Consider the following 14,283-nt stretch of genomic DNA (forward strand, 5'->3'; position numbering starts at 1 on the left):
ATTGTCAAAGATTGCAGAGAAACATTGATAGGATGCAGAAGTGGGCTGAGAAGTGGCAGATGGAGTTCAACCCGGAGAAGTGTGAGGTGGTACACTTTGGAAGGACAAACTCCAAGGCAAAGTACAAAGTAAATGGCAGGATACTTGGTAGTGTGGAGGAGCAGAGGGATCTGGGGGTACATGTTCACAGATCCCTGGAAGTTTCCTCACAGCTGGATAGGGTAGTTAAGAAAGATTATGGGGTGTTAGCTTTCATAAGTCGAGGGATAGAGCTTAAGAGTCGCGATGTAATGATGCAGCTCTATAAAACTCTGGTTAGGCCACACTTGGAGTACTGTGTCCAGTTCTGGTCGCCTCACTACGGGAAGGATGTGGAAGCATTGGAAAGGGTACAGAGGAGATTTACCAGGATGCTGCCTGGTTTAGAGAGTATGCATTATGATCAGAGATTAAGGGAGCTAGGGCTTTACTCTTTGGAGAGAAGGAGGATGAGAGGAGACATGATACAGGTGTACAAGATAATAAAAGGAATAGATAGAGTGGATAGCCAGCGCCTCTTCCCCAGGGCACCACTGCTCAATACAAGAGGACATGGCTTTAAGGTAAAGGGTGGGAAGTTCAAGGGGGATATTAGAGGAAGGTTTTTTACTCAATGAGTGGTTGGTGAGTGGAATGCGCTGCCTGAGTCAGTGGTGGAGGCCGATACACTAGTGAAGTATAAGAGACTACTAGACAGGTATATGGAGGAATTTAAGGTGGGGGCTTATATGGGAGGCAGGGTTTGAGGGTTGGCACAACACTGTGGGCCGAAGGGCCTGTACTGTGCTGTACTATTCTATGTTCTATGTTCTATTTTGGGCCAAGACCCTTCTTCAGGACTGGAAAGGAAAGGGGAAGATGCTGGAATAAAAAGAGTGGGATACTGTACCATACTCATTAGTTTAATTTATGAAAACCAGTGTGCCAAATGCTCTCTTTACAACTGTATCTACCTGTGATGCCATGTTCAAGGAATCATGGACTTGTATTCCCAGAACCCTCTGTTCTTCTGCACTCCTTGGCACTCGACTGCCCACAGTGTAAGTTCTACCCTGGTTTGCACCCCCACCCCCCCGCCAAAGTGCAATACCTCACATTTGTCTACATATTCTTGGTCTGCAATTTTTCAGCCCATTTTTCCAGTTAGTCCTGCTGCAAGCTTAGATGGTGTTCCTTGCAGTCAACTACATCCTCTATCTTGGAGTCATCCACAAAGTTGCTGATCCAGTTTACTACATTACCATCCAGATCATTGGTATAGATGACAAAAAAACAATGGACCCAGCACCAAGCCCTGCGGCACACTACCAGTCATTGGCCTCCAGTCAAAGTGGCAGCCATCTACTACCACACCCTAGGTTCTCCTGTGAAGCCAATGTTTCATCCAATTTACTGTCTCATCCCGAATGGCAAGCCACTGAACCTTCTTGACCAACCTCCCATGCTAAAGTCCATGTAGACAGTTCTTTGCCTTCATCAACCTCCCTGGTAATTTCCTCAAAAAGCTCTATATGCTCGGTTAGAAATGTGATACCACACATAAAGCCATGTTGGTAATCCCTAATCAGTCCCTGTATTTCCGAAAACTTAGTTGTCCAATTCTTTAGAATACCGTCCAGTAACTTAAACACTACTGATATTAGGCTCTGCAGCCTATAATTTCCTGGTTTATTCTTAGAGCCCTTCTCAAACAACAGAACATTAGTTATCTTCCAATCCTCTGGCACCTCACCTGTTGCTAAGGGCATTATAAATATCTCTACTAGGGCTCCTGCAATTTCTGCAAAAACCTCCCAGAAGGTCTAAGGGACTACCTTGTCAGTCCCTGGCAGTTCAGCCAGCATTCGGAGCAGGCAGGGGAGTGAGAGGCTTAGGCGGTAACGAGACGAGGTAGTTTTACCTGTGTTAATTGTGGAAAGGAAATAGGTGTGTGAGGCCGGTTTTCTGTGCTCGGTAACAGATGTGGGAAGTCCTGGAATCTCCCAGCCTCCCAGACAGCCATATCTGCACCCGGTGTGTTGAGCTGCAGCTCCGAAGGGACCATGTTAGGGGACTGGAGTTGCAGCTCGATGACTTTCATCTGGTCAGGGAGAGTGAGGAGGTGATAGAGAGGAGTTATAGGCAGGTGGTCACACCGGGGCCACAGGAGACAGACAAGTGGGTAACAGTCAGGAGAGGGAAGGGGAAGAGCCAGGTACAAGAGGATACCCCTGTGGCTGTACCCCTTGACAATAAGTACTCCTGTTTGAGTACTGTTGGGGGGCAGGGGGACAGCCTACCTGGGGGAAGCAACAGTGGCCGTGCCTCTGGCACAGAGTCTGTCCCTGTTGCTCAGAAGGGTAGGGAAAGGAAGAGGAAGGCAGTGGGACAGATCTGGTCCTAGGGTTGAGGTCCTTAACTGGAAGAAGGCCAAATTTGAAGAAATGAGAAAGGATCTAAAAAGCGTGGATTGGGATAGGTTGTTCTCTGGCAAGGATGTGATCGGTAGGTGGGAAGCCTTCAAAGGAGAAATCTTGAGAGTGCAGAATTTGTATGTTCCAGTCAGGATTAAAGGCAAAGTGAATAGGAATAAGGAACCTTGGTTCTCAAGGGATATTGCAACTCTGATAAAGAAGAAGAGGGAGTTGTATGACATGTATAGGAAGCAGGGAGTAAATAAGATGCTTGAGGAGTATAAGAAGTGCAAGAAAATACTTAAGAAAGAAATCAGGAGTGCTAAAAAAAGACATGAGGTTGCCTTGGCAGTCAAAGTGAAGGATAATCCAAAGAGCTTTTACAGGTATATTAAGAGCAAAAGGATTGTAAGGGATAAAATTGGTACTCTTGAAGATCAGAGTGGTCGCCTATGTGTGGAACCAAACGAAATGGGGGAGATCTTAAATAGATTTTTTGCGTCTGTATTTACTAAGGAAACTGGCGTGAAGTCTATGGAATTAGGGGAAACAAGTAGTGAGATCATGGAAACTGTACAGATCGAAAAGGAGGAGGTCCTTGATGTCTTGAGGAAAATTAAAGTGGATAAATCCCTGGGACCTGACAGGGTGTTCCCTCGGACCTTAAAGGAGACTGGTGTTGAAATTGCAGGGGCCCTGGCAGAAATATTTAAAATGTCACTGTCTACAAGTGAGGTGCCGGAGGATTGGAAAGTGGCTCATGTTGTTCCGTTGTTTAAAAAAAGATCGAAAAGTAATCCGGGAAATTAGAGGCCAATAAGTTTCACGTCAGTAGTAGGTAAGTTATTGGAGGGAGTACTAAGAGACAGAATCTACAAGTATTTGGATAGACAGGGACTTATTAGGGAGAGTCAACATGGCTTTGTGCGTGGCAGGTCATGTTTGACCAATCTATTGGAGTTTTTCGAGGAGGTTACCAGGAAAGTGGATGAAGGGAAGGCAGTGGATATTGTCTACATGGACTTCAGTAAGGCCTTTGACAAGGTCCCGCATTGGAGGTTAGTTAGGAAAATTCAGTCGCTACGTATACATGGAGAGGTGGTAAATTGGATCAGACTTTGGCTCAATGGAAGAAGCTAAAGAGTGGTGGTAGAGAATTGCTTCTCCGAGTGGAGGCCTGTGACTAGTGGTGTGCCACAGGGATCAGTGCTGGGTCCATTGTTATTTGTCATCTATATCAATGATCTGGATGATAATGTGGTAAATTGGATCAGCAAATTTGCTGATGATACAAAGATTGGAGGTTGAGTAGACAGCAAGGAAGGTTTTCAGAGCCTGCAGAGGGACTTGGACCAGCTGGAAAAATGGGCTGAAAAATGGCAGATGGAGTTTAATACTGACAAGTGTGAAGTATTGCATGTTGGAAGGACAAACCAAGGTAGAACATACAGGGTTAATGGTAAGGCACTGAGGAGTGCAGTGGAGCAGAGGGATCTGGGAATACAGATACAAAATTCCCTAAAAGTGGCGTCACAGGTAGATAGGGTCGTAAAGAGAGCTTTTGGTACATTGGCCTTTATTAATCAAGGTATTGAGTATAAGAGCTGGAATGTTATGATGAGGTTGTATAAGGCATTGGTGAGGCCGAATCTGGAGTATTGTGTTCAGTTTTGGTCACCAAATTACAGGAAGGATATAAATAAGGTTGAAAGAGTGCAGAGAAGGTTTACAAGGTTGTTGCCGGGACTTGAGAAACTCAGTTACAGAGAAAGGTTGAATAGGTTGGGACTTCATTCCCTGGAGTGTAGAAGAATGAGGGGAGATTTGATAGAGGTATATAAAATTATGATGGGTATAGATAGAGTGAATGCAAGCAGGCTTTTTCCACTGAGGCAAGGGGAGAAAAAAAACCAGAGGACATGGGTTAAGGGTGAGGGGGGAAAAGTTTAAAGGGAACATTAGGGGGGGCTTCTTCACACAGAGAGTGGTGGGAGTATAGAATGAGCTACCAGACGAGGTGGTAAGTGTGGGTTCTTTTTTAACATTTAAAAATAAGTTGGACAGATACATGGATGGGAGGTGTATGGAGGGATATGGTCCGTGTACAGATCAGTGGGACTAGGCAGAAAATGGTTCGGCACAGCCAAGAAGGGCCAAAAGGCCTGTTTCTGTGCTGTAGTTTCTATGGTTTCTATGATAGGGGTCTCTATAGTTAGAGGGTCAGACAGGTGATTCTGTGGATGTAGGAAAGAAACTCAGATGGTAGTTTACCTCCCAGGTGCCAGGATCCAGGATGTTTCAGATCGTGTCCACGATATCCTGCAGTGGGAGGGAGAACAGCCAGAGGTCATGGTACATATTGGTACCAATGACATAGATAGGAAAAGGGAAGAGGTCCTGAAAATAGACTACAGGGAGTTAGGAAGGAAGTTAAGAAGCAGGACCGCACAGGTAGTAATCTTGGGATTACTGCCTGTGCCACGTGACAGTGAGTATAGGAATAGAATGAGGTGGAGGATAAATACGTGGCTGAGGGATTAGAGCAGGGGGCAGGGATTCAGATTACTGGATCATTGGGACCTCTTTTGGGGCAGGTGTGACCTGTGCAAAAAGGACAGGTTGCACTTGAATCCCAGGGGGACCAATATCCTGGCGGGGAGGTTTGCTAAGGCTACTGTGGAGAGTTTAATCTAGAATTGTTGAGGGGTTCGAACCGAACTGGAAAGACTGGGGAAGAGGTGGTTGGCTCACAAATAGAGAAAGCTTGGAGACAGTTTGTGAGAGAGGATAGGCAGGTGATAGAGAAGGGACGCGCTCTATCACTGTTTGAGATGTATCTATTTTAATGCAAGGTGTATTGGGAACAAAGCAGATGAGCTTAGAACATGGATCAGTACTTGGAGCTATGATGTGGTGGCCGTTACAGAGACCTGGATGGCTCAGGAACAGGAATGGTTACTTTAAGTGCCAGGTTTTAGATGTTTCAGAACGGACAGGGAGGGAGGCAAAAGAGGTGGGGGTGTGGCACTGTTGAACAGAGATAGTGTCACGGCTGCAGAAAAGTTGGACGACATGGAGGGATTGTCTACGGAGTCTCTGTGGGTGGAAGTTAGAAACAGGAAGGGGTCAATAATTTACTGGGTGTTTTTTATAGGCCGCCCAATAGGAACAGAGATATCGAGGAGGAGATAGGGAAACAGATCCTGGAAAGGTGTTATAATAACAGAGTTGTCGTGATGGGAGATTTTAATTTCCCAAATATCGATTGGCATCTCCCTAGAGCAAGTGGTTTAGATGGGTTGTTGTTGGGTATGTTCAGGAAGGTTTCTTGACACAATATGTAGGGAGCAACATGATGGACATCAAAAGTACTACCTCTATCCAGAGCCCCCTATACCCCTGGCTTGCCCACAGAAGGCAAAGAGTGAGTGTAGATGGGTCATATTCTGCATGGAGTTCGGTGACCAGTGGTGTGCCTCAGGGATCTATTCAGGGACCCTTCATGATTTTTATAAATGACCTGGATGAGGAAGTGGAGGGATGGGTTAGTAAGTTTACTGATGACACAAAGGTTGGAGGCGTTGTGAATAGTGTGGAGGGCTGTCAGAGGTTACAGCAGGACATTGATAGGATGCAAAACTGGGCTGAGAATTGGCAGATGGCGTTCAGCCCAGGTAAGTATGAAGTGATTCATTTTGGTAGGTCAAATATGGTCACAGAATATAATATTAATAGTAAGACTCTTGGCTTTGTGGAGGATCAGAGGGATCTCGGGGTCCGAGTCCATAGGACACTCAAAGCAGCCGCGCAGGTTGACTCTGTGGTTAAGAAAGCATACGGTGCATTGGCCTTCATCAATCGTGGGATTGAGTTTAAGAGCCAAGAGGTAATGTCGCAGCTACATAGGACCCTGGTCAGACCCCACTTGGAGTACTGTGGTCAGTTCTGGTTACCTCACTACAGGAAGGACGTGGAAACCATAGAAAGGATGCAGAGGAGATTTGCAAGGATGTTGCCTGGAGTGGGGAAGCATGCCTTACGAAAGCAGTTTGAGTGGACTCGGCTTTTTCTCTTTGGTGCGACAGAGGATGAGAGGTGACCTGTAGAGGTGTATAAAATGATGGTATTGATCGTGTGGATCGTCAGAGGCTTTTTCTCAGGGCTGAAATGGTTGCCACAAGAGGACACAGGTTTTAGGTGCTGGGGAGTAGGTCCAGAGGAGATGTCAGGGGTAAGTTTATTACGCAGAGAGTGGTGAGTGCATGGAAATGGGCTGCCGGCAACGATGGTGGAGGCGGATACGATAGGGTCTTTTAAGAGACTTTTGGATAGGTACATAGAGCTTAGAAAAATAGAAGGCTATGGTAAGCCTAGTAATTTCTAAGGTCGGGACATGTTCGGCACAACTTTGTGGGCCGAAGGGCCTGTATTGTGCTGTAGGTTTTCTATGTTTCTATGTAATTTGCCTCAAGACAGCAAACACATCTTCCTCTGTATTCTGTATATGATCCATCCATGACTTCACTGCTGTTTTGCCTCACTTCTGTAGACTCTGTCTGTCCTCCAAATAAATTCAGATGCAAAATATCTCCCCGATCTTTTTTGGCTCCATGCACAGATGACTATTCTGATCTTCAAGAGGAACAATTTTGTTCCTTGCTATTCTTAATATATTTGTAGAAGCCCTCGGTCCTTCACCTTGTTTGCTAGAAAATCTCATGACTAATTTTAACCCTCTTGATTTCCTTCTGAAGTGTTCTCTTGCATATCAAGTACCTCAGTTGTTCCTTCCTGCCTATACCAGCAATGAGCCTTCTTGTTCTTCTTAACCAAGGCCTCAATATCTCTTAAAAATCTAGGTTCCTGAAACCTAGTACCTTTTATTTTTATTCTGTTAGGAACATACATACTCTGTACTCTCATAATTTCACTTTTGAAGGCCTACCACTTACCAAGTACACCTGTGCCAGCAAACAAGCTGGCCCTATCCACACTTGTCAGATCATTTCTGATACCCATCAAAATTGGCAAAATCCCCATCAAAAAACTCCAATTTAGAAACTCAACCCAAGGCCCAGACCTATCCTTCTCGATAATTATATGCAAATTAATGGCATCATGATCACTAGATGCAGAGTGTTCCCCGACACAAACTTTTGTCACCTTCCCTGTCTCATTCCTTAATGGGAGATTTAGTATCACACTCTCTCTAGTTAGGACTTCTATGTATTAATTAAGGAAACTTTCCTGAACACATTTGTTAAACTCTAACCCATCCAGCCCTTTTACAGTATGGGAATCCCAGTCAATATGTGGAAAGTTAAAATCACCTACTAAAACTGCCTTGTGCTTCTCGCAACAGTCTGCAATCTCTCTACAAATTTTATTCTCTAGTTCAAGCTGACTATTGGGTGGTCTGTAATATAATTCCATTAATGTAGACATCCCTTTCTTATTTCTCAGTTCCACCCATATAGCCTTAGTAGATGAGCTCTCCAATCTGTCCTGTCTGAGCTCTGCTGTGACATCTTCCCTGACCAGTATTGTCACCCCTCTCCCTTCAATCCCTCCTGTTATATCTTGTATAAAACAATGGAATCCCGGACCACTGAGTTGTTGGTTCTTCCCCTCTTGCAACCAAGTCTTAGCTTATCACTGGTAGACTGGTGACCTGATGCAGGGTTTCAGCAGTTATTATGTTGAAACCCTGCATCATGCCAAAACACTGATAATTCCTTTAACCCCCACAGATGCTGTTCAACCCGCTGAGTTCTTGCAGTAGATTACTTGTTGGTTGAGATTCCATCATCTACATTCCCTTGTGTCCCCAGTGGTGGACTGTCTCCTTGTACTCTCATCCCTGGGGAAATGCACCTAAATCATCTCAGGTTGCTGCTTGTATTGCTTTGTATGATGAGGTCTGACTAGCTTTCTTACTAGCACTGCTTACTTGGGAGATGGGTGCAGTTCGCAACCTCTGGACACTAATTGTTTTTGTGGCTTTTTCGTCCAATTTGCAGCTGCATTGAAACAAGTGGTTATATGAGTGCAGATTCCACTGCACAAAACAGTGCCAGGACCCTCAAAACCTCTTCATCTGAGGCCAGGTGAGTCCTTCATCTGTTCTCCAGGGTCAACATCTGGTCAAGCAAGCTCAGGATTTTTATTTAGCGATACAGTGCATATTGGGCCTTTCCTGCCCTTCGAGCCATGCCACTCCAGCAACACCTGACAAACCCGATTAACCCTAACCGAATCACAGGACAATTTACAATGACCAATCAATCAACTCTTTAAACTGTCTTTAGTACGTGGGTCTTTCAACTGTGGGAGGAAACTGGAGCACATGAAGTATCTACTAATGGACAATGCACACCAATACTCAGGACCTTCTATAGATGCACAGTGGAGAGTATCCTAACATGCTGCATCACTACATAGTACAGAAACTGCACTGCGGCAGACAAGAATGCTCTGCAACGGGTAATCAATACTGCCCAAATCATCACTGGCACCAGCCTATCTGCCATCAGGAACATATACACAGAACGTTGCTGGAAAAAGGCCAGCAATATCATGAATGATCCCACCCACCCTGCTGATGGACTGTTTGTCCCAACCCCATCAGGGAGGAGGCTACATAGCATCCTTGCCAGGACCACCTGACTCAAAAACAGTTACATTCCCCAAGCAGTAAGGCTGATCAACACTTCCACCCACTAACCCACTCCTTCACCCCCACCACCAGTACTTTATCATTTCCTGTCAGAATATCCTTGGGTACAGATACTCCTGTACCTAGCATCACTTATATACATACAGTCAAGCTATGCATATAAACTATGTTATGTAATTATATTTAGTGTTTGTTTTATTTATCTTATTGTGTTTCTAATGTGCTGCATCAAGTCCGGAATAACAATTATTTTGTTCTCCTTTATATCTAAGTACTGGAAATGACATTAATCAGTCTTGAATCTTGTGTGTAGTTGAGTGGTAGAACATGCAGAGAATTGATGGGACTGTGGAAAATAAAACAGGATTTCTATAAATAGGTGTTTGATGGTTGGTATGGACTCAGTGGGTCAAAGGGCTTGTTTGCACGTTGTATCTCTTTCTGATTCTATGACCGTGACTCTAGAATCTGATATGGTTCAGTTAGGCCATCTTTCATTCTTCTGAACTACAATCATTATGGGATAATCTGCTCATCTCAAAGAAGAGTCTGGTGACAATAGTGAACTGACTTCAAAGTTCAAAACAGCATACAACTGTCTAGGTGAGACCTCATCAAAACCTCTTAGGCCTGAACAAGATTTGTTTCCCTATGTGAATAACTGATAACAGGTTAACTACCCCAGCATTCACTAAGTTGCCTCTCTGCTGTTACTTGATATTCTGGTAGGTCACAGCCATTATCTCAGTAGCCAGCACATTTTGAACTCTAAGGAGTAAACCATCATTTCTAGAGGATTTATTGGCCGTAAATCCTAATTTATTTATTGACCTAATTGAACTGTACCAGGTTCTAAAGTCATTCCATTGGTTCATATACAGTACTATCTTATTTTTAATAATATTGATGTTCTCACTCTTTATAGTTCCCCACCAATCTGTTATGTCATGTCACCTGTAAGAAAGAAAATATTTATTTGAAATTCTTCTCCATTTCCTTGTTCCCCTTTGTAACTTCTCATATACAAAAGAAACCAAAAAAGCATTAGCAGGAAGAGACTTGCAGGCCCCTAACTTCTGCCCTGCCATCTGATGTGTTCATAGCTGATCTGTGTGTAGGTGGGACTGTCCCTCTGCCTTTGCAGCCAATGACTCGAGTTGGCAGAGCAGCAGAAGCATGCGAACATCAACTGTAACTCCTCTTCCCCTCATATATTATCCTCACTTTTGACCACATATAGTTCATCACCTTGAGGACCATTACCATTTGCTTTAATCTAGTGTTTATTAATATCACCACGATAAGCCACATTGGACATTTGCCCCTTAATAAAGCCATACTAACAAGGAATTTTAATTTCCTAATATTAACTGTGATCTCCTTAATTATGAAAGGGTGTGGATGGGATTACTTTCTTACTGCCTGTTATGATGCTGATGTTTAGGGCAGCAATGACGGTCCTCCATCTATGTCTTTATAGAAGGATTCTTTATCACTGTTTTGGTAACAATTGGGTTGTTAGCCCTGAGTTGAACCCCCAAACCTGGAGGACCAGTGGACCACAGTTAGTCTGGCCTCTACCCTTGGACCTGTTTGGCATGGGTGACCAGACCAAAAACCAAAGCACAAAGCACAAAGCTCTGACTCCAGCCAACAGAGCTCTCTGGGTCACTGAGGCATGCAAACCTCCAAATTCAGAACAAGGTTGTGGTCCTCTTGGAGCTGTGGATGGAATAGACTTTTTAAAATACATCTAGAAGAGCTTTTTGAGTCTTATAGATACCAGAAAAGGACCAGTATCGAACCTAATAGAATATAGAAGTAGAACAGTACAGCACAGGAACAGGACCTTTGGCCCACAATATTGTGCTGAACTAACCAACCAGTAATTCAATGCTTAACCAAACTAATTCATTCTGTCTACACAATGTCCATATCCCTCCATTCTTTGAACATTCACAAGTCTCTTAAATGCATCTCTTGTAATTGCCTCCACTACCAAGCCTGGTAGTGTATAGCAGGCACCCACCACTCCTTGTTTTTATTTCCCTTTCCCTAGGATGGGACCATGCATGTTCATCGTATCTATAACCTTCATGATTTTATACACCTCCATAAGATCACCCCTCAATCTCTTATAATCCAAGGAATAGTCCTAGCCTGCCCAGCCTCTCTGTTTAACTTGGGCTTCTGAGTTCTGGCAGCATCCTTGTAAATTTTCTCTGCACTTTTTCCAGTTTAGTGATGCCTTTCATGTTACAGAGTGACCAAAACTGTACTCAATACTTGAAGTGCAGTGTCACCAACATGTTATAGAACTGCATCATAGCATTCTGATTCCTATACTCATTGCCCTGACTGATGAGTGTCAGTACCAAACAACTTCTTCGCCACTCTGCCTTCTCATGAAGCTGCTTTAAACAAACTGTGTACTTGTACTCCTAAGTTCCATGATACTCCCCAGGGCCTAACTACTCACTGTATAAGTCCGACCCAAGTTTTGCCCTTCTCAAAATACACCTCACACATCTACATTGAAAGCCACTTGCCACTCCTTGGCCCACTTATCTTGTCAATCAAGATCCCTCTGTAATTTTTGATAACCTTCTTCGGTGTCTGCAATACTACCTCTTTTAGTATCATCTGCAAGCTTACTAACCATGCCTTCTACAGTGCATTCACATTCAAATTTGAAAGTATATTTATTATCAATGTACATATATGTCACCATATTCAACCCTAAGATTCACTTTCTTGCTGCCATTCACAGTAAATACAAGAAACCCAACAGAATTAATAAAAGATCACATCTGACAAGACAGACAAACAACCAATCTACAAAAGAGAATAAACTGTGCAAATAAAAAAAGAAATAAAATAAGAAATAATAATAATAATATAAATAAGCAATAAATATCAAGAACGTGAGATGAAGAGTCCTTGAAGGTGTGTCCATTGGTTGTGGGAACATTTCAGTGAAGGGATGAGTGAAGTTATGCCCTGATGTTTGAGAGGTAACGACTGTTCCTGAACCTAGTGATGTATGACCTGAGGCTCCTGTACCTCCTTCCCGATGCCAGCAGCGAGAAGAGAGTATGACCTGGATGGTGGGAGTCCTTAATGATGGATGCTGCTTTCCTATGACAGTAGATGTAGATGTGCTCAATGGTGGCCAGGACCTTGGCCATGATGGACTGGGCTGTATCCACTACTTTTTGTAGTCTTTTCTGTTCAAGGACATTGGTGTTTCCATACCAGGCCATGATGTAACCAGTCAATATACCCTGTACTACACATCTATAGAAATTTCTCAAAGCTTTAGATGAAATGCCGAATCTTTGCAAACTTCTAAGAAATTAGAGCACTACCATGTTTTTTTTTGTAATGGCACTTACGTGCTGGATGCAAGACAGATCCTCTGAAATAATAACTCTGAGCATTTAACGTTGCTGACCCTCTCCACCTCTGATCTCCTGATGAGGATATAGCTAACGGACCTCTGGTTTCCTCCTCCTGTAGTCAATAATGAGCTCCTTAGTCTTGCTGACACTGAGTAAGAGGTTGTTGTTATGGCACCACTCAGCCTGATTTTCAATCTCCGTCCTATTTACTGTTTTCGTCACCACTTTTGTTTTAGCCAGTGACAGCTTCTATAGGTAATCGTTTGAATAAATGACTAACTGCATAGTTCCTAATGCCAAACTTTGTGACACACTACTAGTCTGTGTTCTATAGAATCAATAATCCTAACTTTGTCACATTAATTACAGATGCTGTTTGACCTTCTTTATCAGTCTCTGACATCACTGCCTCTCGTACCAACCGCTCTTCAGAAGTATTGAGCAAAATGCAGTGGCCAGGATACCAAGTGTATCATGAAACTACAAGATTCACCTAGTTGGCTGGTTGACCCAGTGAGAAAACGTCAGGCTATAAAACAGCTCTTATCTTTCAGATAAAGCCTGATTGATCTGCTGTTCATTTCCTGTACTGCAAGTTGTTTTATAATAGATATTCCACTTGTGAAAAACTGAATTGTGTTTGCTTTAGCAGTTGTTTTTGTAGGAGGAATAAGTGGTTGTGCATGCACTAACACACTAAAGTGCAATCACACACATAAACACTCTCACATACATAAATTTTACTTCATTTTGACTGGTTACTGTGAGATTTTGTATCACTGCTTTTATGCACGTGTCTCTTTTCCCACCCAGAGTGCCCTCAAACTTTGGCTCTTCCATTCCTCTGACCGGTGATGGGCAGACAGATGCTGACATTCTAGCATTTGTACGGGCAAGGCAAAACCTCATGCAGAAGAAGGGTGAGTAAAACTCTCGGGAAGATTGACCTGAGGAGTGCAGGGTTGGTGGTTGAGGAAAGGAACTGGGGCAATGCCATGACCCAGCACAACTATCACAATGAAACAAGCTCAGAGGTGATCTACCCAAGATCAGCTGTGCAGTGAGGATGCTGTCCAATTTCAATAAATTCAATTGCCACTCAACTCACTGAGGCATGTCACAGGCTCTCATTCAAGGGATTGGGCATTTATATACAGGGAAGCAAGCTCTGTTGTAAACAACCATCAAGAAAATCATAGTTACATGCGACCATCAAGAAGGTCCTAACAGCATGTTTGCCTTTTGAAAGGATCTAATAGGCATTCAGGATATTTGACCATTGGTCATCCTCACCTAATGCCTCTCTTTCATTGACCAAGTAGATGTCCTCAAAGCCAGAGAACCATCCAGGCCTGCAACTCTAGTTCTGAGATTCTTCAAGAATCTATACAAAACTCATTCCTTATCTTTGATAGCACCATACAAATTGGCAACAGCGTCTGTAATACATACTGTAAGTGAGGACACCCAATGCTACCGCAACAACCTGATCTCTATATTGTTAAATCCGTCCAATACTGGAATGAGCAAACTAAATATGAGGAACAAAACAAATATAAGAGGTTACAAAGCTCTGAAACATAGAACAAACTGGGTGTCCTAATGCATAATCCACAAAGAGCAAATGTGCAGGTACGGCAAGTGAACAGAAACCAACACAATGTGGTCTTTTATTGTGAGAGAAAATGAGTATAAGAGTAAGGAAATTATGCTTTGGTTATATAGAGTATTGGTGAGGTGACATCTGGAACAATGTGTACAGGATTAGATTGTT

At 43.4% G+C, this 14,283-nt stretch overlaps 1 protein-coding gene across 4 annotated transcripts in view; it reads left to right on the forward strand.

Moving 5' to 3' along the window:
* kif6 (kinesin family member 6) overlaps window positions 1-14,283 on the forward strand; it is a 610,920-nt gene that overhangs the window by 585,469 nt on the left and 11,168 nt on the right. For 3 of the 4 annotated variants that reach the window (XM_072247507.1, XM_072247530.1, XM_072247516.1), the window contains 2 exons: window positions 8,453-8,539; window positions 13,323-13,429. In XM_072247507.1, the coding sequence (XP_072103608.1) occupies window positions 8,453-8,539; window positions 13,323-13,429 (194 nt within the window). The remainder of the gene's footprint in view (window positions 1-8,452; window positions 8,540-13,322; window positions 13,430-14,283) is intronic. The other variant, XM_072247523.1, reaches the window with a different exon arrangement.

Source organism: Mobula birostris, chromosome 2, assembly GCF_030028105.1.
Source record: "Mobula birostris isolate sMobBir1 chromosome 2, sMobBir1.hap1, whole genome shotgun sequence".
Lineage (NCBI taxonomy): Eukaryota > Metazoa > Chordata > Chondrichthyes > Myliobatiformes > Myliobatidae > Mobula > Mobula birostris.